This window comes from Mobula birostris, chromosome 20 (assembly GCF_030028105.1).
Source record: "Mobula birostris isolate sMobBir1 chromosome 20, sMobBir1.hap1, whole genome shotgun sequence".
In the NCBI taxonomy this organism is placed as follows: Eukaryota; Metazoa; Chordata; class Chondrichthyes; order Myliobatiformes; family Myliobatidae; genus Mobula; species Mobula birostris.
In genome coordinates, this window is record NC_092389.1 from 30,481,607 (window position 1) to 30,508,362 (window position 26,756).

The 26,756-nt window shown below is 43.6% G+C and overlaps 1 protein-coding gene across 1 annotated transcript in view; it reads right to left on the reverse strand.

Moving 5' to 3' along the window:
• Positions 1–26,756, reverse strand: part of kirrel3a (kirre like nephrin family adhesion molecule 3a) — a 785,869-nt gene that overhangs the window by 95,607 nt on the left and 663,506 nt on the right. Inside the window, exon 6 of the mRNA XM_072238867.1 lies at positions 22,368–22,473. Within this exon, the coding sequence (XP_072094968.1) occupies positions 22,368–22,473 (106 nt within the window). The remainder of the gene's footprint in view (positions 1–22,367; positions 22,474–26,756) is intronic.

Here is a 26,756-nt window from a genome sequence, read left to right on the forward strand (position 1 = left end):
AGCACCGTGTCACCGATCTGCTTATCAGACATTACCACAAGCAAGTATGTCCTCAAGGATGACATTTTCAAAGCTAGAACTGTTAAAGACTGTGTGGTAAGTCTGTTTCAAGACTAACCTCTGACACTGTCCATTCTTTTGCCAAAGACATAATGAAACGATCGTTCGACTTTTAGTTAAGTTTGACATCCTGGAATTCAGGTGGGGAGTGTTCTGCATCTAGAGGCACTATTCATTTTTTATGCAGTTTGTTTTGTACAAACATCACTTCCTGTTCATAAGGTGTTTTATACATCACTTCTTGTGCAGGCTAGTTTGGATTTTGACCTGAATCACACATGGTGGAAAGCCATCTCCATCCATTCTTTATTTCCTCCTGACGCAGCAATACCTTTTCAAAAAGTTTTCTCATTAAAAACCCCGAAGAAAGCTTCCAGCTTGGGTGATTTTTGAGAAGGTGCTCAACTCCCTGCCTAGCTTTGTAGATAAAGCGCTGTGAGGGCAGTAAACTGGGTCTCTGCATCTGTGAATAACACGATCCACTATGTCACTTTGCTACCCAGTCCCAGGGGTGACTGGGACCACAGTACCAGCTTCTGAGGAGAGGGGAGACAGACGTGGGAGGTGATAAGAACAGGCAGTTTGAATGGGCAAGAGAAGAGGTTCCATTAATACAGTGCACAACTTCCCTGGGGAGGATGAGAGAGACAATCTAAGTCATACCTTAGGCCCACTCATACAAAACACACTTTATCGTAACCACACTTAAGTAGACACTGACAATTTCAGACAAGTTTTGACTTACAGCCATGGTTCTGCTTGGATTGGTACTGAGCACCATCAAGCCAATAATGGTTTCTTATTTCAAATGCACATCATTGTGACTTCACACACACGAGAAAATCTGCCAATGCTGGAAATGCAAAGCAACACACACAAAATACTAGAGGAACTGAGTTGGTCAGGCTGCATCTATGGAAAAGAGTAAACAGTCAACGTTTCGGGCTGAGACCCTTCAGCAGGCCTCCTGAGGAAGGAGCTTGGCCTGAAACTTCGACTGTTTACTCTTTTCCGTAGATGCAGCCTGGCTCATTGTGACTTGTTGCTTCTGGCAACATTATTTGATTGCAATCATTTTTAGTGTTCATCATTAAAGAGTCTGAATCTACATCCACACACCTCATCACTGGTGTTCATTGATTCACCTTCCAATCCTTTACTCCATGCTTATCTGTTTTGCCTTTACAGCCACTTGCTTGCCAGACCGCAAATAGCTCAAGAAGACTGCTCAGAAATGTATTTCCCTGATATATTAAACTCACCACTCTCCACCAACCCACAAGCAATTGCCCTATTTACTGACCCTGCATTTGGTCCAGTGAGATCACAAGAAGTTTGCCAAGTAAGGTGAAGGGTCATTAAGGACCCTCAGGATGCTATTGGTATCATTAGAGCTATACAATTATTATGTTACAAAAGCCTTTTCAATCCTGTGCTAGGTTCTAGTAGAGCAATCTTTATAGTTCCACTCTTCCTTCTATATTCTCACTACTGAGGAAACTACCTTCCTTCAATGACAATGACTTTAGGAGTGTTTTCAGTACCTCTCCCATTAGTGGATTGCAGATTACTGCAATAGTTATGTATTGAAAACTTGATCATCAGCACATCCCCCTTTGTATCTTTTGGTCAAAATGATAAGTGTGCCTCTTCTGGTTCTGTAACTATCTGCCTATGGGAAAAGGCTCTCTCTATTTACCTTTCTAAAATTGTCTTTATTTTATCCACCTATAACACAATTCCCTTCAATTGTCTTTGTTTCAAGGAGGGCAGCCCCATCTTCCCCAGCCCTATTCCTGAAAACACTCAGTCTCCTCTCTGGAACCTTCACATCCTTTCTGAGGTCTGGATATCAGAAGTGGATGTGATGAATCATTTGTAGCCAAGCCAGTGCTTTAACAGATTCAAAGCATTTACATAGGTTTAAGTAAAATCAAACATTTTTACCTCATCTGACTAGACAAGTTCAGAAGGTAGGGCAGTATATTTAATTCTTACAGCAAGAGACCAGGTTCAGTTTTGACCTTGGGCCTTGGCTGTTTGCACGTTCTTTCTGTGACCATGTAGGTTTCCTCTGGGTGCTTCAGTTTCTTTCCAGATCCCTGACATGCTTAATGGTAGACTAATTTGTCACTGTCAATTGGCATTACTGTGTAGGTAAGTGATTACGGGTTCTGCTTTCACAGATGTCCATTAGTTGGGAAATGAACAAAAAATATTTGATAGGGTCACACTTGACACGGTATGGTGATGAATAACATCAAAAATACACAAGACTGATGAGAAGGACTGCTAAAAGTGGAGAGAGAGGAAACAAGTTTTGTCATTCATAGGAACAAATGCATATATGTGCATTGGACTTTTCAACTTAATAATATTATGAGAGCTCGTTCATAAGTGAAGGCATTAGTAGTCATGTGTTTGTAGCCCAAGGGCAGCTCATACACTTAAAAAAAACTTTTATCCTCTTTCTATATTCCTCTGTAGGTTGTCTTCATACTTTATGTTCTCTTTCTTTGTTATCATTTTTGACTTCCTCTGCAGGACTTTGATGTTTCCCTTGGCTGAGGAATTGAGAGTTATCAGTCACAGGGGCAGACCATTTAACACAGAGATAAGGAGAATGTTTTTCACTCCGAGCCTGGGGACCCTTTGGAATTCTCTGTTCTGATAGGCTTCGGAGGCTCAGCCATCATTCAAATCCAAGATAGAGAGATAGCTGAAATATCTGAAGCATCAAGGGATATAGGGAGAGAACTAGAAAATGGCATTATGTAGGAGATAAGCCATCTTAGCATGTTTTATACTTAACACCATTTGGAAGAAATTCTCTGTCTTTAGATTATGCAGCAAGTAAAAGGAGATAAGAACATTTGATCTATGGGTAATCGTGTTTGTGCCTGTAGTCAGGATCCAGTAGGAGCAGGAAAGCTTCTCTCTATTCCACTAAATGACTAGTTTCTAACCTCATAATGACAAACCTTACCAACGTTCACCCATCCCATACTCTTTTTTTAGCCTTCATGATTATCATTCCTTCATTTCTATGGTTTCCCTTCCCCTTCCTCTGCCGTCTCTTGCCCCCTCCCAACTTGATCCAGATTCATGTGGGGTACAGATTTACACTTGAAGAACTGAGTCCACACCATGCCAATCTTGCTTCCAGCTTGCAGAATGAAGCAAAGTTTCATGAGGCAACTCTCAACAAAATAACTGATGCTGAGCAGCGTGCCTCTCACCTCTTCGAGGATCATCACTTTGTCATGGTCGGAGAGCCTTGTGAGTTCCTGAGATCTTTAGAATGATACTGCATGGAGCTCAGCTCCTGGCAGGGTCATCCATGATGGTAAGGTCAAGGGGGTGGTTCCAGACAAAGAATGATCCAAACCATGACCTCAATGGTAGAGCTGGCAAAAGATGATGACTCATCACAACAGAAGTGAAGGGTCCCCAGTCGTCTTGCACTCCATGTCACTGGACCCTGACCATGATCTGTCAAGGACCGTGTGGTGGCTGCCTGTTCATCAGCCTCCCCACATCCTCCATTAAGGGAACAACCGCTTAAAAGAACATCATACCCGACTCGAGTGAACGCACTATTGCTACTGGAAATATTACATCAAGCTTGTTCTGAGAAAGGGGTTTGAAGGCGCATCATAGATACAGAGAGAGAAACTGAAAAGTTTAGGGAAGGAATTCTGGAGTTTAATGATGCAGCAGCAAGAGAATGGACATGAAATAGTTCAGAAATCTTGGTGAATATTATATGGACAAAGAGGGGTGAATAAACAGAAGGTTTCAAAAACAAGATATAAGACAGAGCATAATTGTAGCTGATAGTTTTTCTTCTCCAGTCCAGCAAAGGTTGTTTTGCTTTTGTGGGCTTATCTCTGTCACTGTATTGATCCTTGAAATAAGCCATTTCCTTTGCTCTCTATTAGGGGCTCTTGAGGTCATGTGCACTCAGCAGGCCAGAATAAAATAAAGGAACTTCTAACAGTTGAGACTCAACCTCCAGTTTTTTTTTTTTTTGGTGTTAAGATGAATCAACAGCTCCAGGAGATGTCTTCTGATTCGAAGATCACACTCTGGAATGGCTTCTAACAGAGAGGTGCATTGTCTGAGTGTCTGTTGGCAACTGTGAAGTCTTCTGAAGAACTTCAGACCTGGCTCTGGGTCAGCAAGTTGGTCTGTGCTACAAGCACTATCAGTACTTCCCTGTATGCTGACTGCATCAAGCCTTGTTCACTCCTCAGTTGGCAACAATCTGATTTTAAAAATATTATCCTTGTTTTCAAACAGCAACCAGTCACTCAAGGATCACACACAGTGCTAGTCCCACAAAAAGTCACTTCTCACACCATTTGCTCCTCAGCTATGCACATGCCTTTATGTCTGAACCTGTACTTCCTCTCCAGCTGACCTGGATTACTACTAGCCAAGTAAAAATAAACTGCTGTGTGATATTCAAGAATAACAATATTGCAGTTAGCTCTGGTTTGAAATGCCCAGCTTCAATCTTCCTTCAGACACCACTCCAGTCTGCACTGAATTCACTTTCATCAACATTTGCCTGACTTGTGTAGAGGACAGGAGCTGAGAAACAAGGTCCATGGGTTGGGCTTTAAGAACAGTACAGCTATGATTTGAGCAGCTCCCAGTGTGGACTGGTATCGAAGAATTCCTGAGGGCCACAGTGTCTGGTGCCATTATGCCGCATTATCAATTGTATTTTATTTTGAGGATTGCACATTCTTTTGGAGAGGTCTGTGTAATCATGCAACCTGAAGGAAAGAAATCTGCCTCCCCTACCTGGTCTGGCCTATATGTGACTCCAGACTCACAGCAATGCTGTTGATCCTTGGTTGTCCTCTGAACAGCTGTATCTACAGTAAATTATTAACGTAATACAGATGAAGCTGAACATTAACCCCATCAATGGATTCGGACACAGCAAAGCTTCTCCTAACTTAGCTGGTGCTAAATCCTTCTCATAAACATCTGGGGCTGGTATCTAAGAAAAGAGAGCTGATCCCATGCGATTCAAGCAAAGGGCCAATGCAGTTGTACCCATAGAATCATTCCTTACAGATAATGTTGGACTCCTCTATTGCAGACCTGGGGAGTGGCCTGTCCCTTCAACAGGACAGTATCACCAGAGGTAGCCAGTATAATGGTAAGCAAGCAGGATGGAACCTGTAGTACTAGCTCCAGACTCCATGAATCTCACGGGATCTGCTCAAATACGGGCATGGATATCTTCTGCTGTTTACTGTTGTCATCTCTCCTCAGTTGATTAATTATTGTTTCTCCATGTTGATTTACACTTGGAAAACTAACAAAAAGTAGAAAGGGCTTAAAGTGTCCTCTGGCTAGGGAACTTCAATGTCCATCACCAAGTATGGCTTGGTAGATGCACCAGTGATAAAGCTGGTTGAATCCCCTAGGGCATATCTAAAAAAAATCCTATTTGCCCACATTAAGTCCATACCCATCTATGTTCTGTTCATTCAAGTACTTGTTCAGATGCCTCTTAATGCTGTGACTGCTCCTGCCTCCACTACCTCCTCTACTAGCCCATTCCAGATACCTACCACTCTTAGTGTGAAAAATTAACTGAAATCCTCTTTAGATCTTGGTAATTTCACTTAAACCTATACTTTTTAGTTTTAGGCATGCCAGCAATGAAAAACAGATTCTGCCTATCCACCCTCTAATTGTCTCTCATAAGTTTTACATGCCTCAATTGTGTCATCTTTCAACCTCTTTCGCTCTAAGGAAAACAGCCAGCCTATCCAATCTCTGCTGATAACTCAAACTCAAACCCCCCAGTGCAGGCAACATCCTGTGAATCATTATTACATTTTCTCTAGATTTCTCTACATCTCTCCTGTACTGTGGTAAAATAGTCCAAATGCAATCTACTACCTAATGTTTTGTACAATTGTAACGTGATGACCCAACTCAATGAAAACATGCATACAATATGGCTTCCTCACCACCCTGTCTACCTGTGCTGCTATTTTCAGGGAACTATGCACTTGTACCCCAAGGTCACTCTTTGGAAACATTCACCTGTTATTCACTGTGTACAAATTGTGTATAATTAATATTTAATTTGTTTTTTTCTTGTGAATGGTGCTTATGCTCCATGTTAGTGAATGAGCATCTCAAACACAAGAGAGTTTAACCAGCTGCCCTTGATTTCCTCATCAGAACTATCCTTGGGATCAGTGTTGAACATGAACCCAAGTGGGCCAGCCACTTCGATACGATGTGTACAAGAGAGGTTTAGAAGCTGGTTTCCTGTCATGAGTGGTTCACCTCCTGTCAACCCAAAACCTTTCTCCATACACAAAAGCACCAAGCCAGATTTAGTCAAAATTTTCTCCTTGATTAAATGGGTGCAAGTCTGAGAGATTGCTAGTAGCCCACAATGTCACCATTTGATGAGATGCTAAACTGTGCTTCTATTTATAATGGAGACACAAGAGATCCTGCAGAAACTGAAAATCTTGAGTAACACGCACAAAATGCTGGGGGAACTCAGCAAGTCATGCGAGCTGTATGGAGAGGTATAAACAGTTGATGTGTTGGGCCAAGACTGAGGATTGAAGAAGGGCCTCAGCTCGAAATGTCAATCGTTTATTTCCATCAATAGATGCTGCCTGACTTGCTGAGTTCCTCCAGCATTTTGTGCTTTGTAATTCTATATATAACATCAGGTGGTTCCAATCGATTCAGTGAGGTAAGGAATCTGCCTGTACCTAGGCACAATGTTTATCCCTCAACTAACTATACCAAAACAATGTAATGTTGCAGCTCTAAGAAACTCTGTTAGACCACGCTCAGGTTCAGTTCTAGTTACTTTATTATAGGAAGAATACGGAAGATTTAGAGAGGGCACAGAGTAAATTTACTAGGATGAAGCCTGAATCAGAGATCATGTCTTATGAGAAAGGGCTTTTCTCTTTGGAGCGAAGGGGGATGAGCGGGGACTCTTTATAGAGGTATATGAGATGATAAAAAGCATTGATACAGTGGACAGCCAGTGTCTTTTTCCCAGGAAGGCAATGCTAAGAAGAGAGGGCATTATTTAAAGGTGATTGGAGGAAAGTATAGAGGCATGTCAGAGGTAGGTTTTTTACACTGAGAGAGGGTGCATGGAATGCACTGCCAGTGGAGGTGGTAGAAGCAGATAGACTAGGGACATTTAAGAGACTCTTAGATAGGCATATGAATGATAGAAGAGTTGAAGGCCATGCAGGAGGGAAGTGTTAGATTGAACTTGGGGTAGGTTAAACGGTTGGTACAACATTGTGGGCCAAAAGTATATACTGTGATGTACTGTTCAATATTCTATGTTCTAAATAGCCTGTCTTTTCATTATCACATTGCTCTTAATGGGTTTACTGTGCAAAATGGCTGCCACACTCCCTTCACTTTACAACATACCTTACTTCCTGTAAACCACTTTGGGATGTTCTGGAATCATGCACTATGCACTGAATTTAAAAGGTTATCATTTTCTTTATACTGATTCCTCACTATACTTGATAGGTTAGCTGATCTTTATTCGGGAGATACAGGTATTGTATATCTGGTGAGCTGAGTGAAGATAAAAGTACCAAGATTCCCATTCTCAATAACCCTGCAGAACACTGACTGCAAATGAAGCATCTCCACTGACTAACCTCTCTCTAATAACTGTATTGGCTCTCACATATAGAAAGTTTATGGACGTCAGTCAATCTATGAAGCTATTTCCCAGTAACAGAGTGGGGGATACCAGTGCAGATATCAGGGACCGGATGGTTTGCACTATCAACAGCAGACTGGTTAGTCACTCTGGAGCATCACAAATTTCAGTGTCATTCTCACCATCCACTTAATTTTTATACTAAACACACCAGGCATGTCCCTGCATCCCTGCACCATTCCGGCTTTCTCACTTCATCGGATCATCAAGTTGTTACAGTGCAGAAGGAGACCATTCAGCCAGTGGGTCTATGCTAGCTCCTGGAAAGGCAACCCCTTTAAGCCACAATTCTCAATGGCTTTGATTCCCTACCCCAATGATCAAAAATCCAGAGAACCTCCGTAGTTGTAAACCATTGAGTGGTACTGAGCTTGAAATGTATTAGCTGAGACAGATTTTCTCTTTCTGTCTCCAGTCTAGGAGTACTGGCGTCAGCCACCTTTAACTGAGTTGCATACTACAAGGCGTGACAACCCTGCCTTACACGAGTCCTGGGCTCAGCTGGCTCCGGCTGACAGTACCCGGTATGGGCCCCTATCCAGGGTTACGGATCCCACTGCCTTGTGGGTATCTTCGGGAGAAGAGAAGGCTGAGGATTAAACCCTGCACAAATCCGGAGTGGAGCCCCTAAGGTGGTTGGATGACGTATCACGTCACCTCCCGGCAGCTCCTGCAGCCAAGCTGATGCCAAATGTACTGCTTCGCATTCCTTTGGACCACATCCGCGAGGCCGAGAGGGGGATCTTGGTGTCTGGGCAGCCCAGGATCTCCATATTTATTGCCCAGGTCTTCCACCCAGAACGGGTGCGTCCATTGTCTACTTAAACAGACGGAGCCATGAATACAGCACCGGAACAGGTCCTTCAGCCTATGATGTTGCACTGAACTATTTAAGCTAATGATTCCTAATTACACTAATTCTTTCTGCTGGCACATTTATCAGAATCAGGTTTAATATCACTGGCATATGTCATGAACTATGCTGTTTAGTAGTGCAAAAAGAGAGCAAAAGAAGAAAAAAGATAGTTGATTGTCCATTCAGGAACCTGATGGCAGTGGGGTAAGAATGTTTCTAAAATGTCGAGTGCATGTCTTCAGGCTCCTGTACCACCTCCTTGATGGTAGCAATGAGAAGAGGGCAAGTTCTGGGTGACGGGGGTCCTTAATGATGGATGCCACCTTTTTGAGGCATCGCCTTTTGAAGATGTCATTGTGCTGGGGAGTCTAGCACCCATAATAGAGCTGGTGAGGTTTCAACTTTCTGCAGCTTTTTCTGGTCCTGTGCAGTGGCCCCTCCAAACCAGATGGTGATGCAACCAGTTAGAATGCTCTCCATGGTACATCTGTAGAAATTTGTGAGAGTCTTTGGTGGCATACCAAGTCTCCTCAAAGTCATAATGAAATATCGCTGTTGTCATGCCTTCTTTGTAATTGCATTAATATGTTGCGCCCAAGACAGATCTTCAGAGATGTTGACACCAAGAACTTGAAACTGCTCAGCCTTTCCACTGCTGATCCCTTGATGAGGATTAGTGTGTGTTCCCTTGACTTCCCTTCCTGAAGTCCACAATCAATTCCTTCGTCTTAATTGACACTGTGTGCAAGGTTATTGTTGCGACACGACTTAACAAGCTGATCCATCTTACTCCTTTATGTCTCCTCCTCACCATCTGAGATTCTGCCAGCAATAGTCATTGGCATAACTATAGATACTGCTTGAGCTGTGCCTAGCCACACAGTCATGGGTGTAGAGAGAAAATAGAGTAGTGGTCTAAGCACGCATCCTTGATGTGCGCCAGTGTTGATTGTCAACATGGAGGAGATGTTATTTCCGATCTTCACAGTCTGTGGACTCCCGGTGAGGAAGTCAAGGGTCCAGTTGCAGAGGGAGGGACAGAGGTCCAGGTTTTGGAGCTTGTTGATTAGAACTGAGGGTATGATTGTGTTGAACGCTGAGTTGTAATCAATAAACAGCAGCCTGAATACAGGTATTGCTAATGTTCAGGTGATCGAAGGCTGAGTGGAGAGCCAGTGACCTGTAGGCCTATTGTGGCAATAGGCAGCGGGTCCAGGTCCTTGCTTAAGCAGGAGTTGATTCTGGCCGTGCACAACCCCTCAAAGCACTTCGTAACAGTAGATATGAGCCCCATTGGGTGATGGTTGTTGAGGCAGCTCACCCTGTTCTTGGGCACTGGTATGATTGTCACACTTTTGAAGCATCATGGTACATGGTTTATAACCCTTCATTCTCTGCATAGTCACATGGCTGGATGAGTGCACTAGGGGGTATAGATTTAAGGTGAGACTGGAAAGATTTAATCGAAACTTGAAGGGCAATTATTTACACAAAGAGTGGTATCTATGTGAACCGGTAAGATGGCAGCGTATTCGATCGCAGCAGCTTCTACAGGATCAACAATAAGTGCTATTATCCTTTTAAAATGTATTTTTTTATGATTGAAAGATTCTGATGGACATTAAGAACTTAAAGCACTGCAGGTCTATCCCATCAGCGAGTTGCTCATTGGCGGAGAAAATGAAGGGGTTGCACATTGTGCTACTACCTGTATCAAAGGAGGTGTACAATCTAATAGTGAGTGACTATCTTGGTCACTTTTCTTGGGATCGCTGGACTCTTGTGGACATTGTTAATGTGGAGTGCGGCCAGCTCAACCCACTGATTTATTGGCGGTGAGTAGGGGTGGACAGTGGTGGAGCTGTGTGGCCTCAGTCATAGCGAGGACTAGGCCTCAAGTCATGGCGCCGCCTGTTTACAGAGATGCGTTGGCGCCAGTGTGCTCCACTGGGGATGGTGTGGCATGGGACCCAGGCTGGAATGGGTGCTGCCCCCAGTATTCACTCAGCAGAAGACAAGCTGTATTGTGTTTAACTGCAGATTTCTGCGGCACTGATGTCTCGGCTCTGGACTTTTCATTTTGCGTGGCTGAATCTTTTTGATTCCTTTATGTGCTTGCTACCTTGTATGTGCTATGTGTGCTTTGTGCTGTGTGACTGTTGGTACTGTGGTTTGCACCATGGCCCCTGTGTCGTTTGGCTGGATTCGTGTATGGTTGAATGGCAATTAAACTTGAACTTGAATGGAATTGAATGATCTGTTGCAGGTAGACGATTGGACGGGTACATGGATTAAAAAGGTTTAGAAAGTTGTGGGCTAAATGCTGGCAACTGGGACTAGCCTTAATGGGGCATCTTTGTTGGCATAGACAAGTTGAGTTACAGGACCTGTTTCCAAGTTACCCAAGAGCCTCTTAAACACCTCTATTGTATCTGTTTCCACCACCACACCTGGCACCACATTCCAGGCACCCACCACGTTGTGTAAAAAAAACTTCACTTGCAACACCTACTTTGAGCATTCCCCCTCTCGCCAAAATGTGTGCCCTCTAGTTTTAGATATTTCGACCCTGGAGAAAAGATACCAGCTGCCTACTCTGTGCAGGTGAGGTCAGCAAACTCAGTGCTAATCGCAAAATGAAGTGAGGACTTCTTCATTTGCGTTGGTTTAGTGGTAATGAAGAAAGGTGACATTCCATTACATTGTCAAAGAAAGGAAGTGCCACTGCCCTATCAGACACCAGTGATGTGACTTTACTTCCTGGGCAAAGGAGGCTGCAGCACAGTCTGTGAAACTTCTTTTATATTGTTAACATTACAATGAATCATAGGGACAATAAAACACTTTAATACTTATTTGAATAAAAAGGCTGAATTATGGATGAAATTGCAAACCTAATAATTTTTCCAGGCAGATACTATTTGCATGAATTTTAATAACTCTGTTCATTAAAATAATCAGAGAATAGCAATAAAATGTAGCCCACTGAATCTGAAGAATACATTGGGACATCTTCTGGCAGGTAGGAATAAAATCAAATAATGCAGAAATATGCAAACTTCTGTTTACAATAGATTTTATGTCTGTCTGGAAATGAATGAATGTACAGTAATTCACTTTCAAGGAGCCAGGACCTGTTTAGAAGACACTATCTGAGGTTTGTGAGCATTGCCAATGACTCTCTCCACCACTTGGTTACTGTTACTGTTCAACAGAGTGGCAGATATTGATTTGGAGGTCTGGGTTTAAGGTTTGATCTGTAATCTGTCACTCGGATTCCTCTCTGTCCATGAGGTCTGATCAGTAGATAGTCCAAGAGTGCCACAGCAGAGATATTGTTTCTTTGTTAGTGAATGAATTTGTGAGCACAGAGTTGGAAAGCACGAGGGAGTTGGCAGCCATGGCGAAGTTGGTAGTACCGTGGGAATGCTTTGCTGTTGGATATGTTGAGCTTTGCATCAGACGTTAATCTGAAGCTCTGTCTCCTCTCATAGGAGGACATGCAGTATCCTACAGCACCATTTCAAAGGAGAGAAAGGAATTTAACCCTAGTCATTGTACAATAAAACAGCAAGCGCTTGGTCATTACCTAAGACTACTGACTGTGCCAAAATATTTAGCAGCAGCATAATGGTGGCTTCACTTAACAGTATTTCAATAGTTGAAAAGTACTTTGGAACATCTTGGCCTGGAGAGCATTAGATTACCAAGGGAACTCAACAAATCTTTAACATGAGCCTAGACAGGCAGTTGTATTAGCAAAAGCCATCTATGGAAAGAATAAAGATGGGAAGCTTGTCCTGCGACTTTGCCACAGATGGTCCCAAACCCAGTGGTGAAAGGATGTGGGTTGCACATGGGGCTAGCAACCCCATCCCTGGCAATACAGAAATGCCAACAGATGTTCCAAAGACCGCATCCTTAGAAGAGGATACACCTTCGCTTAGAAGACACCAAGAAGATGGGCTACACCTGGGAAGAACTTGGAAGACTGGCCCAGGGTAGTGGAATCTGGTGATGTACCGTCAGCATCCTATGTTCCAGTAAAGGTGATGGTCTTAAGTAAGCCTGTTCTGCATGGTTCATTATAGCACAAAGCAGGCAACTCCATGACCACAAAAACTTCTTCTGATGTGAAACACTCCACAATAACGAAAGGTATTACATTGCGACAAATGAGGTTTTAAAAATACAGTGCACATTTAAATTGTATCAACAAATTTACTTCATATTCTATATAGTTGCCCTTTTATAAAAGAAGGGCACTTATTTTGACTCGATATACTTCATCTGAAATAACATACACAAAATGTTGGAGGAGCTCAGCTGGTCAGACAGCATCTATGGAGCTGAATAAAGAGTCAACGTTTTGGGCCAAAACACTTCATCAGGACCCAAAACGCCGACTCTTTATTCCTCTCCATGGATGCTGCCTGAGCTGCTGAGGTCCTCCAGCATTTTGTGCGTGTTAGTCTGGATTTCCAGCATCTCCAGAATCTCTTATGTTTATATTTCCTCTAAAAACCAACTGCCTTCTGAAAATTTGGAGAGATCTGAAGGGTCCATTTTACCATCTGCAAATTAATTCAAAATAATCACTGAGGAACTGGAGAAAGGTGAAGGAGAGAACAAACAGGAACAATGGAAATTGTGGAGATGGCAAAAATAAAACAATGGGTTTTTGCACCAGCGCCAACAGGTTCCATAGATTTTCCTAGGCCCGTCCATGGAGTAGCAAGATCTAATGACCAGATTGCTTTGAACTGATAGAGAGCAGTTTGCTACTCATTAGGATCAGAAGCTCATTGAATGCAATATATTGGTTAAAGCCAATATGGCGCCCTGAGACAGTAATGGATTATTCCAACCATATCCTGACTGATGGGTGGAGGCAATCCACCACAGTGTGGTGGACAGACCCTGGCACAGCGTTACCCCTGGAGCAGAGGGAACACGTCACTATGTGATGGGCAGATGCTGGGACAATGCTAATACAGCACAGCTCGACGGAAAGACTGACCTGAGACTATATATGGACTGGACTCTCCTCTGCCTCTCCCCACCCACCCCACTAAACATCATCTTTTGTTTATATCCTTCTTTTCCTTCCTTTGAGTTTGAATTTAAGATTATAGAATAGTACAGCTCAGTGTGGGTCCTTCAGCACATGATGTTTTGCTGACCAATAAAAACCTACTCCACAATCGATCTAACCCTTCCCTCCTACATAGCCCATAATCCTCCATTTTTATCCCATCCTGTGCCTACCTAAGAGTCTCTGAAATGTCCCAGTTATATCAACCACTACCACGATGCACAGCAGTGCATTCCAGGTGCTCGCCACTCTCTGTGTAAGTCTTGACACTCTGAATCAATATTTGCGAGCATGATTTAGAGTGAGAATGACTGAATAAGAGACAATGAATAATCAGGAAAATTAAGTGAGAAAATGGTCAACCAAGTGACTTAAAGGATGGAGAAAAATTGGAGCAAGTATCAAATGGAGCATAAAATGGGAGGTTGTTCTTATCTATTCAGTTCAATGTAGATGGAAGGTACCTATTCATTCTTATGTTTAATTATTCAAGAGGTTCTGAATCCAGTTTGAATGTGGGACTTGGGCATGATTGACAGATGAATTTTGGCTGCATGATATATATTTTATTCAGACCTTGAGGTTGTGAGGCATTCAGTGACGTATAATATAAATTAATTTGTTATCAAGAATAATTTGCATAATTTGTGTAACAGCTATTCTTCCCGATTCTGGCCTCGGGATATGTAAAACCCGTGGAGGGACAGAAACTGGCAGCAAACCACAATGAATTATAAGGATAGTGTGGTCATCTGCCTCTGATAATTCACAGAACTGTTAAATGCTCTGGCTCACAAATTGCATTTGACGAAGCAAAATTAATTACTTGAAGAACAAGTGCCAAATTTGGTAGTCTCCACTCCAGCGTAAGATCTGTTCAGAATTTAAACTGTTCCCACCCTTTAATCTCCTTTGTCCAGTTATTATGAAACTGTTGATAGCCTCAGGACTATGCATTATGCACTGTGTACAGTTTTGCAATGGGTAGCCAGAGGTTTGAAATGGAGCTCCACAGGAGCATCCCTTGCTTAATAAAGGCAAGACGAGGCATCCAGGATCTATTCAGGGTAATTAAGGGACTGTCCCTTCTTGACAATTGCTTCATAAAACGTTCAGCACTAGATAGGCTGCACTGAGGAAAACCAGTTTGAGATCGAATGTGCATTGCTGGAGGCTGCCATCAGGTCCTCCTGGAGATGTTGATGTTAGTGCTGCAACTGCTGGGTAATAATCAGACAAATCCCTCCAGGAGAATGTCAATCATTAATGTGGAAGGGCCATGGTTTAACTGAGTGTGATCAGTGAACAGAAATACTGCAACATACAGCAGTGACATGGATGTCAGATCCACCTGAAGTGCACATACAGTATTAAGCAGAAGTTCAACAGATGGTCATGGAAGCCACAAGATGATTCACAGTAAGCTTTGGCTGGCCACTGTTGTGCAATGATCCCCCAGTGTTTTCTCATGCATGATATTAGCTATCAGGAGCAGGAATCTCTCACAGCCAGGACTATAGCTGGGGAAGAAAATGCAAACACAAGAGGTTCTGCAGATGCCGGAAATTCAGAGCAACGCACACACAATTCTGGGGGATCTCAGCAGGTCAGGCTGCATCTCTGAAGGGCAATAAACCCCACCCACCCATCCTCCCTTCACCTGCTTTCACCTATCGCCCTGTCAGCTTGTGTCATGAATGTTGGATCAGTGAGAGGCCTCCAAGGGCTCCAGACCTCAGCACTCTACTTCCCATGAGTATCATTTAATTTACTCAATTGTGGCTTGTTTTACCTGAAGTTTTTCACGCTGTTTATCGGTAACTATGGGTTTCTCATGGGTTTCTAATTTAAATTGCGCACACTGAGCACTCGTTGTTTAGACTTGAACTAGCCTTCGCCTAGTGACATTTGTTCCGAATGACCGATGTATCATCATTGATCCTTCTGTGAATAAACTCTCTTTGATGTTTTATACTCGAATCTCCAGTTACTCTGTGCCTGGGTTTGCAAACCTGAGTTCATCATTCAGGCAAGATTGAGCTATCGTGGACCCAGATAAGTGTGAACAACTGTGTATGACATTGGCCTGTCAAAGAGAGGCTGTTGGGAGACGTGAACATGTGCTCCAGGAGATCACCAACCTCATTGCAGAAGTTCTCCAAGTCTGGTGGGTGAGATATACATTCTACTGAGATAGGTTCTCATTCCGTGCACTCGCCTGTGTATCCTGCCATGGATTTCCTTAACTCTCGTGAAGGACCATTAAACGTACCAGCTCCTGAGCAGTTAGATGTTAACTCTGAGTCTTGCCGGGGTTTTTGATACAATGATCCTTAGCATTTGAGTTACAGCCTTCCAAGTTTCCTTCAGGTCGAACTAAGGTGGCAAACATCACCTCATTCCTTTTGGGCAGGGCTCTTTTGAGCAATGGCACTATGGGAGAGGGATTCGCCCACCTGCTTCGATTTAGACCTCTTTACTAGATCAATAAGGAGAGTACTCAGTCACCCCAACAGTGGTCAGGAGGCATCCAGCAGGCTCCTCCATCGACATCAGGGTGTCTGGTCTGTGGTGGACCACTCCATCGAATTCTGCAGTTTGGCAGCAGAGAGCAGTCGGAACATGGAGGTGCTGGCCGCCATATTTCATCAGGATCTTAACAGCAATCTTAAGGATGCTTTCGTGGCTAGATGGAGTTGAAGATCCGGAGAGTCTCATAGACCTGACAATTTGGATTGATAAACAACTATCTGAGAGGAGGCAAGAAAGACGTGGTGAATTTTCCCAAAGAATTTCCCTTCATGCCTTTTCAAGGTTTTCTTTGACCCCAAATTCAGGGACTCCACCGAGACCTCTGCTGACTCCTCCTGAGGAGCCAATGTAAATAGACAGCACCAGACCCTCTCCATCTGAGTGGGAGAGTCAAAGAAGAGAGAAGTGCTGTGCTTATTGTGGAGAGGCTGGCCACTATCACTCTTCTTGTTTTGAATTGTCAGGAAACTCCCCAAGACCATCCAGAAAGGGGATGACTGTGACAGTGTCTAACTGTTCTCCCAGCCCTGCTACTTCCATGGTGGTGCTACCTTCTCTTTTACCTTGGAAAGAACATCAGCATGCACTTGGAGCCAGTGCTGTGAGCAATTTCATAGATCTTGTGCTGAGCAGATGACTTAAAGTGTCCTTGCCACTCTTCACCATGGCTCTGGATGGGAGACCATTGGTCCTGGGGCAAATTTGTTTTCTTACCTCTCCTCTCCCATTTACTATCAGCCAGCATGTAGAATCTGTTCAATTTTATCTTATCTACTCCCCTGAGATTCCACTCATTCTTGATCATCCTTGACTGGCTTTCCACAACCCTCTGATCAGATGGTCCACTGGAGCCATCAAGGGTTGGCCAATCTCATGCCTGACCAATTGCTCACCTTCTGAGTTGCCTTCAGGACCTTCGGAGTTGCTTACAAGAGCTCCCTAGTTTCCTAAAAGATCTCCCAAGCCAATTCCTAGATCTCCTGATTCCTCTCCAAATTCCTCCGAGTCAGATCCTATTTCTCCTGAATTGCCTTGCTGGAGGTATTTAGCAAGAAGAGGTCCACCGTGCTTTCACCTCACTGGGATTATTATTGTGATATTGATTTGCTACCTGGCACTTGTCCTCCTCAGGGAAGACTTCATTCTTTGTCTCCAGAGAAGAACTATGGAAGGCTACATTCAGGTAGCGCTTGGGTTGGATTTATTTAACCATCCACGCCCCCCGCTGGTGCTGGTTTCTGTTTTGTAACTAAGGAGGATGGTGGTTAAGGCTGTGCATTGACTATAGGGGTCTGACCACCATCAAGAACAAATACCTGCTTCATAAAAACCATTTTGGTCCCTGAGTTAGCAAAGGACTTTCACAACCACCATTCTGATCACCCTGGGCTGTCAGGAGCCAGCCACAGGAGGGGGTGGATTGTCATGAATCCCTTCAATCAGCGATCTCCTCCCAAGAGCTCCAGACCTCAGTCCTCTACGACACCTGAATGTTCTTAATTTACCCAATTGTGACTGGTTTTACCTGTTACTTGCTCCCTGAATTCCTTTCTTGCTGTTTACTGGTAACTGTGGGTTTCATGTGTGACCTTGTATTATTTAAGTTATGCTGCTGAACACTTGGCACTCAGTCTTTGAACTAGCTTTTCCATAGTATTGAGTGACTGGTGGATCTTCGTTGATTCTTCTGTGAATAAAGTCTCGCCAGTGTTTTGTACTTGAGTCTCCTTTTACACTGTGCCTAGGTGCACTAGCCTGAGTTCATCATTACAGCTTGTACCCCTTCCCCTCCCTGGCATTCTTATTCTGGGTTCTACCCTCTTTCATTCCAGTGCTGAGGAAGCATCTCAGCCCAAAACATCGATTGTCCATTCCCCTCCATAAATGTTGCCTAACCTGCTGTCTTCCTTCAGCATTTTGTGGGTGTTGCTGAGGGGAAAAAAATGTTCCCTGAGTTCCTCTCAGCAGATAACAACATTACATCATATTTAAAAATACATGGCTACATTGGCATCACTGGTAAAGCCAGGAGTGGGTGGCCATTCTTAGTTGCTTTGGAGAAGCTGGCAGTGAACCACTTTCTCAAGGTGCTTTAGTCCATGAGGTGAGGTATTAAGGTTTTAAGATGTTAACCTTTTAAAAATTTATTTCTGAGTATGGATGGATGGTCTGTGACCTAGAGGGAAGAGCAGGTGGTGATGTTTCCTTGAATCTGCAATCCTACCCTTCCAGATGACAGAGGACTGGAACTGTGAGTATTGTTGAAGATTTGGCGGCTAGCTGGAGGGGGCGCACACACAGGGTGCCATAGTGGAGGAAGCAAATGCTTGTGGTTGTGGGTGGATGACTGATCAGGTACGCACGAGATGCAAGAAATCTTCAGCAAATACAGAAAATGCTGGAGGAACTCAGCAGGTCAGGCAGCATCTATGGAGGGGAGTAATCAGGGAAACAAACCTGGCCTGATGAAGGGTCTCGGTCTGAAGCATCAGCTGTTTATTTATCTGCATAAATGCTACCTGACCTTCTGAGTTCCTTCAGCATTTTGTGCGCATTACTGATCAGGTAGTTGATGTTGTATACTGTTGGACAGGCCAGTCACTTGCTGAACTTGATGACCAAGATCAACTCAAACTGTCATGTTCTTGCTGCATCTTCTGAAGGTTCTGATCTTGTTGACTGGGAATGGCAAAAGCTTCCGTCACCCAATGGCACTGCATCTCTTGTGATCTGTTGTCTTCAGACCTTCACAACACCTGCACTTCCAGAGCTGGGACCGGTGGCTAGTGAGTTGGAGCTGGAGACCTGACAGAAGGAACTCTTCCCCAGGCTGAGATCAGCTAAGTAAGTTGTACTGTAATACGTACTGTAAAACATACGTAATTATAGTAATGGTAAAATCCTAAAGTATTTCATTTATCCTCCACTAACCATAACTCTTGATTACTTCACTGGGGAGCCACATGCTGTTAGACCTTCTCACGCTGATTGTTAGTTAGAAAAGGTGATCAATCATTTAAGAGGCAGCATCTGCTGGGCCAAGTTTGGTCTGCTGCAGTGGTGCAATTAATGACCTCTCTTCTCATTACAAAATGATTGCAACTCCCTTGTACTGATGTGCCAGTTGTGATGACTCTTTCCACTAACTAATGATCTGCTACATTGCCACCCTTGCTTCACTCATCCTCACGCGGTGAATATGTAAGTGCTGAAGCCTGGGATGATGAAGGCTGCTAAGTCAAGTAGAGCGAAGGTGCCTCCCGTTTCAGAGGGTGAAACACGACGAACCAAAATGTACATCCACAGTCAGGGTGCGCAGATTCAGCCTCACTCAAGAGCAACAGTGGGTCAGTCTTTTGAGATGATTTCACTCAGGTGATAGCACCAACTCCATTCCCCTGTTTCTCCAGATACTCCTCAATTATTGTGTTTTGAAAACTCCAATTTATTCCTTGCCATCAGTTCTCAGGAACATAACTTCCCATTTTCCATAGCTAACTATGTGGAAAAGATAGTTCCTGATTTCCCTTCCCAATGTTAATTTGAACATTATAGCCTGCCAGCGGAAATTGCTGCCCCCAATCTGTCCCATTGCACAGTCTTAAACACCTGAGCATTTTAAGCAGTGACATTTTAAATCCAAACACAGCAAAGCTTCAGTGCTAGCCCATTCACTGTCCCATCTCAGATCCGTTCCCAGGCAGTGGCCTATTTGGATCAAAATACTGGGTAATGTGATCCATTCAACAACGTATGAGAACTGCACAGAAGAACTTTCTTCACCCAGTTTTTTATGTTGCTCCTCCTAGAGGACCACAACCTTGTCGTGGTTTGAAGGCCTGCGTGCCTCAATGACCCAGAGAGCTATGCTGGCTGGAGTCAGGGCTTTATGCTTCAGTTCACCCATGCAAAGCAGGTCAAAGGATAGAGGCCATTCAAAAAATGGTCCACTGGTCCTGCAGATTTGGGGTCTCAGCTCAGGGCTAACAACTCTGGTCAAACACAACTGTTATGGAAATGGCAAGGAAGAATGCTTCTACATCTGTGTCCGGCAGTATGATGGCCAAGGACAGGGGGACATGGAGGATGTTAGGCTTAATCTAAATCCCTGACGCAGTTGCAAAAGGAAGTAAGCACTACTCTGTTGGACCACTGGCAGATGGGAAAGTACTGTACGTAGCCTTCCTGACAATGATCATATTCTCTAGAACAAACCTCATTAGAATCACAGACTCGTACAGAATCGAAACTAGCCCTTTGGCCCATCTTGTCTATGCTGAACAGCGTTTCTACCTATAATTAATTATATTTGCCTGTATTAATTCTATATTTCTCTGTGCTTTGTACCTTCAATTAACTACCCAGATGCCTCCTAAATGTGACTTTTCTTCTCCTCCAGGTCATTCCAGATTCCAAAGGCTCATTGTGTTTAAAAATGTATCCCTCATATTCCCTTTAAACCTTCATCCTCTCACCTTAAACCTACACTCCTTAGTCTTAGACACCCCTACCGTGGGAAACAGACACTGACTATCTACCCTGTATTTGTCCCTCGTAATCCTACATAACTCAGCTTTGTCTCCCTTCAGCCTCATTTGCTCAAGGGAAAACATTATTCAATCTCTCCTGATAACTCAATCCCTCCAATCCAGGCAACATCCTTGTGAATCTTTTCTACATTCTTTCTAACTTATTCACAATATTGTGGTGACCAGAACTGCACGCATAACTCCGAGTGCAGTCTAACCAACATCTTGTACAATTGTAATGTGAGGTGCCAACTCTTCCACTCAATGCCTCAACCAATGAATGTAATATGCCTTCCTTGGCACCCTCTTTATTTCTGTTGTCACTTTCAAGGAACCGTGCACTTGTACCACAAGGTCTCTCTATTCAAGAACACTCCCCAGGGCACCAGCATTCACTGGATATATTCTGCCCATGCTTTACTTCTCGAAATACATCAGTTCACATGTCTGAGTTAAATTTGACCTTCAATTCCTTTGCTCACTTTCCCAGATGATCAATATCCCATCGTAACTTGAGACAACCTTCTCTTTTTTTGTCATCTGCACATTTACTAATTATGCCATCTATATTCTCATCCAGTTCATTAGGGTAAATGGCAAACTACAGAGGGCCCAGCTCTGATCCCTGTGGTATATCATTGGTCACAGGTCTCAAATTTGAAAATCAACGCTCTACTACCCCCCTCTGACTCCTACCCAAGTCAATTTTGTGTCCAATTAGTTAGTTCTCCGTGGATTTTGTAGGATCTAATCTACTGGACCATCCTATGATGTAGGATCTTGACAAAGGCCTTGATGAAGTTCAATGATCCTCCTGGCCACCTCTTCCCAATACTCACTGGACTTGAAAATACAATCAGAGTTCCACGGCCGTGCCTTCCCAATCTATAATCTAGGGCAGCACAGCAGTGTAGTGGTTAGCACAACGCTTTACAGTACCAGCGGCCCAGGTTCAATTCCTGTCACTGTCTTTAAGGAGTTTGTACATTTTCCCCGTGACTGCATGGGTTTCCTCTAGTTGCTCTGATTTCCTCCCACAGTCCAAAGATGGTCAGATTGGAAAGTTAATTGGTCATTGTAAGTTGTTATGTGATTTGGCTAGGGTTAAATTGGGGGTTGCTTGGTAGTGCGCTGTATCTCAATAAATAAACAAATAATCATCCAAAAGGGACACGCACAGTGTCTTACAAAGTCTTCCTCTCCACGCAAGATGTTTGAGCATTTTCCTATTCTCTCTCCCCCTCTCCTGAAAGTGGTGAACAGCAAGATAAAAACTTTGCCCGACGGTCTATTGGTCAGCCTCGAGAGGGAGTACTGTATGTCTTGTGGGTGGTGGGGCAATGAAACCAAACCTTGGCCTTGGGTTATGGACACCTGTGCACTGTCCACAGGAAGTGCTGGATGGCAGTGAGAAGGAGCCCTGGCCAGTGGTAGATCACCAGTTTCAGCCTGACCCACGGTCTGTATCCACTTAGCAGTTTGGTAAACGCATCGAATGGGAAGAGCCATCCCACCCAGCAGGAGATGAGGAGGTACCTGTACAGGCTAACAGCAGGGTTTGCCTTTGCAGAACATTGAAACTTCACCGTGCTCCCTTCCAGGACAGGCTGAGGCTCCATCGTCAAGTTCACCACAGGCGGGTCTGCAGGCAGAAAAGAGGTTATAAATGTATTGCCAGATCTTACTGCAACTCTCAAAATGATTCTCACTCTGCAGAGTGAATGCAATGTTGACTGAAGATGCCTGGTTTATGTGGTGTAGATTCCACGTACAGCAATGTGGACTCTGATGAAGTTAACTGATTGACAATGAAGAAAATGTCGACTCACTGGAGAAATGACCAACAATCTGCATATAAATGGTGACCTTAATGATGTGAAAGAGCTTTTGGCAGACATGAATTGGGCAAGGATTGTGATATTAGGGGAATAGAAACAGGCAGAAATTTCAGAGAGTTAAGAGCTGCTACTAGGAAAATTCTTAAAGGAGGAAAGTATGGAGAGCTTGGGGAGGGGGTGTGGGGAAACGGAAGAGGCAGCAGAGTACACAACTATCAATAGAGGTGAGGACTATCAAAATAGGGAGGAAAAGAGAAGAGATGGCGGCGTGCAGGGCTGGAAGAGATTGCAGAGAAAAGAAAGGGTGAAGCAAGCAGAGGATTTCAAAACGAGTGTAAGAACCTTAAAGTGAGGGATTAAGATGACATCAAGGCATGCAGAGAATGAGTTAAGATATGGGAAGCTGTGTGCTTTGGGTGTGTTCAATGTGATGGAGGAAGGACATTGGGAGACCAGTGGTCATGAACTATTATAAGGAATGTAGATAGAGGGTATCGATGGAAGAGTATAATGAAAAAACATGGAAATAGTTTCCCTCCTGCCATCCAGACAGATGTGGCAGTAAAAGGATTCAAAAAAATCTGTCCCATTGAGATCTGGATCACCACCACTGGAACTGTTTTCTGTAACGGTCTGCTGACATGGAGACCAGCGCATCAGCAGGACTGTGATGCAACGTTAACTTTTTACCTGATGTATGTGCAGCAGAGAGCAGACCTACAGTCCCTTAAAGGGTCCAGTGTGAGACTCACTAGAAATTTAAAGGGATCAGGCTCAGAAATAATCTTTGGAATGGGATAAAATCCTCCCTGGCTCTTCTCTGAAATTCCTGCCTTAACAGTTAATTACCTCAGCTGAGCTAGAAAAGCCAAAGGATTTGCTGGCTTCTTGGCCAGACATCGCTTAATCACATGAAAAGTCAAATTATTGTTTTTCTTGAACCGACCTGATGTTATTATGAGCACAAGAAATTCTGCAGTTGCTGAAAATCCAGAGTAACACACACAAAATGCTGGAGAAACTCAACAGGTCAGGCAGTATCTATGGAGAGGAATAAAGAGCTGACGTTTTGGGACGACACCTTTCATCGGGACTGAAAAGTCATTGTGCCCACTCTTGTTTATTTTGTCATGTAGGTTATATAATATATATATTTTTGTTAAATTTAGGTTTATGTAAAATATGCTTGTCATGTTTGTAATATACTGTGCTGCTGCAGGGTATAAATGGCGTTTATACCCTGGGCATATATGCTCAGTGGCCACTTCTGTATGTTCATGGTCATCTGCTGCTGCAGCCCATCCATTTCAAGGTTCGATGTGTTGTGCGTTCAGAGATGCTCTTCTGCACACCACTGTTGTAACACGTGGTTGTTTGAGTTACTGTCACCTTCCTGTCAGCTTGAACCAGTCTGCCCATTCTCCTCTGACCTCTCTCATTAACAACACATTTTCACCCACAGGACCGCTGCTCTCTGGATGCTTTGTGCCTTTTTGCACCATTCTCTGTTAACCTTAGAGACTTTTGTGTGTGAAAATCCCAGGAGGTCAGCAGTTACTCAAACCAGCCTGTCTGGCACCAACAATCATTCCACTGTCAAGTTCACTTAGATCACATTTCTGATGTTTGAACTGAACAGCAACTGAACCTCTTGGCCGTGTCTGCGTGCTTTTATGCATTGAGCTGCTGCCACATGACTGGCTGATTAAATATTTGCATTAATGAGCAGGTGTACAGGAATGCCTAATAGAGTAGCCACTGAGTGTATGCCCATGACAATAAACTTGAATTTGCACTTGAACCTAACTGAAGTATCATTTAGGGCAGATTGTATACTATAATAGGAAGCAAGGATGGTGTCAATCACTGAGAAATAAGAGAATAGTAAAAAGATACTGATTATTGAGTGGATTTGGAAACTTGGACATTTTGATGTCCTTTGTTGTAAATAGGAGCTCTGATTTAAGCAGAAGGCTGCTGTGGAATTGGACTGAAATTGCTGGATGAAACAGGGAATGAAAAATCAATCAGTTGGAATCTACAATTGCCAGAGAATTGTAGCAGTGAATTTTGACTTAGTGAACCATGTCTCCAGGCTGCACAATGGGCACAAGGTGCGCCCGTACACTACCATATCTGGTTTGTCTACCAAAGGAATGGAAATGGGTGCTGGCAGGGCTACTTAGGATGCGTGCAGTCAAAGGTGGGAAAGATTCACTGGTAAAAAACTCCTGCATAGGAACAAAATAACCATCAGTTCTCCTCAGAAGCTATGTTTGAAGGTAGTAGAGAGGGTGAGAATTAGATCACTGATTATAGGGAATATGGGAAATTAGGCCCCACTTGGAGTATTGCTTGCAGTTCTGGTTAATCTGACAGGAAGGATGTGGAAGCTCTGGAGAAAGGGCATTGAAGACGCTCACCAGGATGCTGCCTGGTGAACATGCTGCTCTTCTCTCTCTACACCCATAGGCACAGCGCAAGCGGCATCTATAAGTCTGCCGATTACACAACTGTTGTTGGCAGAATCTCAGTTAGTAACGAGGAGCTGCACTGATCTCGTTAGTGGTTGAGTGGTTGTCACAACAGAAACCTCGTACTCCATGTCAGCAAGAGCAAGGAATTGTTTGTGGACTTCAGGAAGGGGAAGTCGAGGGAACAGACACCAGTTCTCATTGAGGGATCAGCAGTGGGAAGGTGAGCAGTTTCAAGTTCCTGGGTGTCAACATCTCTGAAGGTCTATTCCTGAGCCTAAAGCTATTGATGCAATTATGAAGAAGGTGTGCCAGTGACTATATTTCATTAGCAATTTGAGGAGATTTGGTATGTCACCAAAGATACTACCAAATTTCTACAGATATAATGTGCAAAGCATTCTAACTGGTTGCATCACGGTGTGGTATGAAGGGGCCACTGCACAGGATCAGAAAAAAGCTGCAGAAGGTTGCAAACTCAGCCAGCTCCATCATGGGCACAAGCCTCTGTAGTATTGAGGACATAGTCAAAAGGGGATGTCTCAAAAAGGCAGCATCCATCATTACAGACCCCCACCACCCAGGACATGTCCTCTTCTCACTACTACCATCAGAGAGGAGGGACAGGAGCCTGCAAACACATACTCAACGTTTTAGGAACAGATAAATATTTTATCAAAGTATGCTTATGTCACCGTACACCACCCTGAGATTCATTATCTTGCGAGCAGTCACAGGAGATCCAATACAAGAAATACAATAGAATCAATGAAAAACTACACAGAAAGACAGACAATGTGTTAAAAAAATAAAGTGTGCAAATACTAAAAAACCTAGTAATCATAATAATAATGAATAAATAAGTAACAAATAATACTGAGAACATGAGTTGTAGATTCCTTGAAAGTGAGTCCAAAGGTTGTGGAATCAGTTCAGTGTTGTGGTGAGTGAAGTTATCGACACTTGTTCGAGAGCCTGATAGTTGAAGAGTAGTAACTGTCTCTGAACCTGGTGGTGAGGGACCTAAGGCTCCTGTACCTCCTGCCTGATAGCAGCAGCGAGAAGAGGCCTTGCATTGATGGTAAGGATCCTTCTTGATGGATGCTGCCTTTTTGTGTCAGCGCTCCTTGTAGATGTGCTCAATGGTGGGGAGGGTGTTTCCTGTGACGAAATGGGCTGTATCACCACTTTTTGTAGTCTTTTCCATTCTTGGGGATTGATGTTTCCATACCAGGCCATGATGCAACCAGTCAGGATACTCTCCACCACATATCTATAGAAGTTTGTCAAAGTTTTAGCTGACATGCCAAATCTGCACAAACTTCAATGAAAGGAGAGGTGCTACTGGGCCTTCTTTGTAATGACATTTACATACTGGTCCCCGGGCAGATCCTCTGAAATGATAACACCTAGTTACTGACCCTCTCCACTTCTGATCTCCTGATGAGGACTAACTCTTTGACCTCTGGTTTCCTCCTGCTGTAGTCAATAATCAGTTCTTTGGCTTTGCTGACATTGAGTGAGAGGTTGTTGTGGTATCATTTCACCAGAGTTTCGATCTCCTTCCTATAGACTGATTTTTCACCACCTCCCCTCCACCATCGGATTTCTGA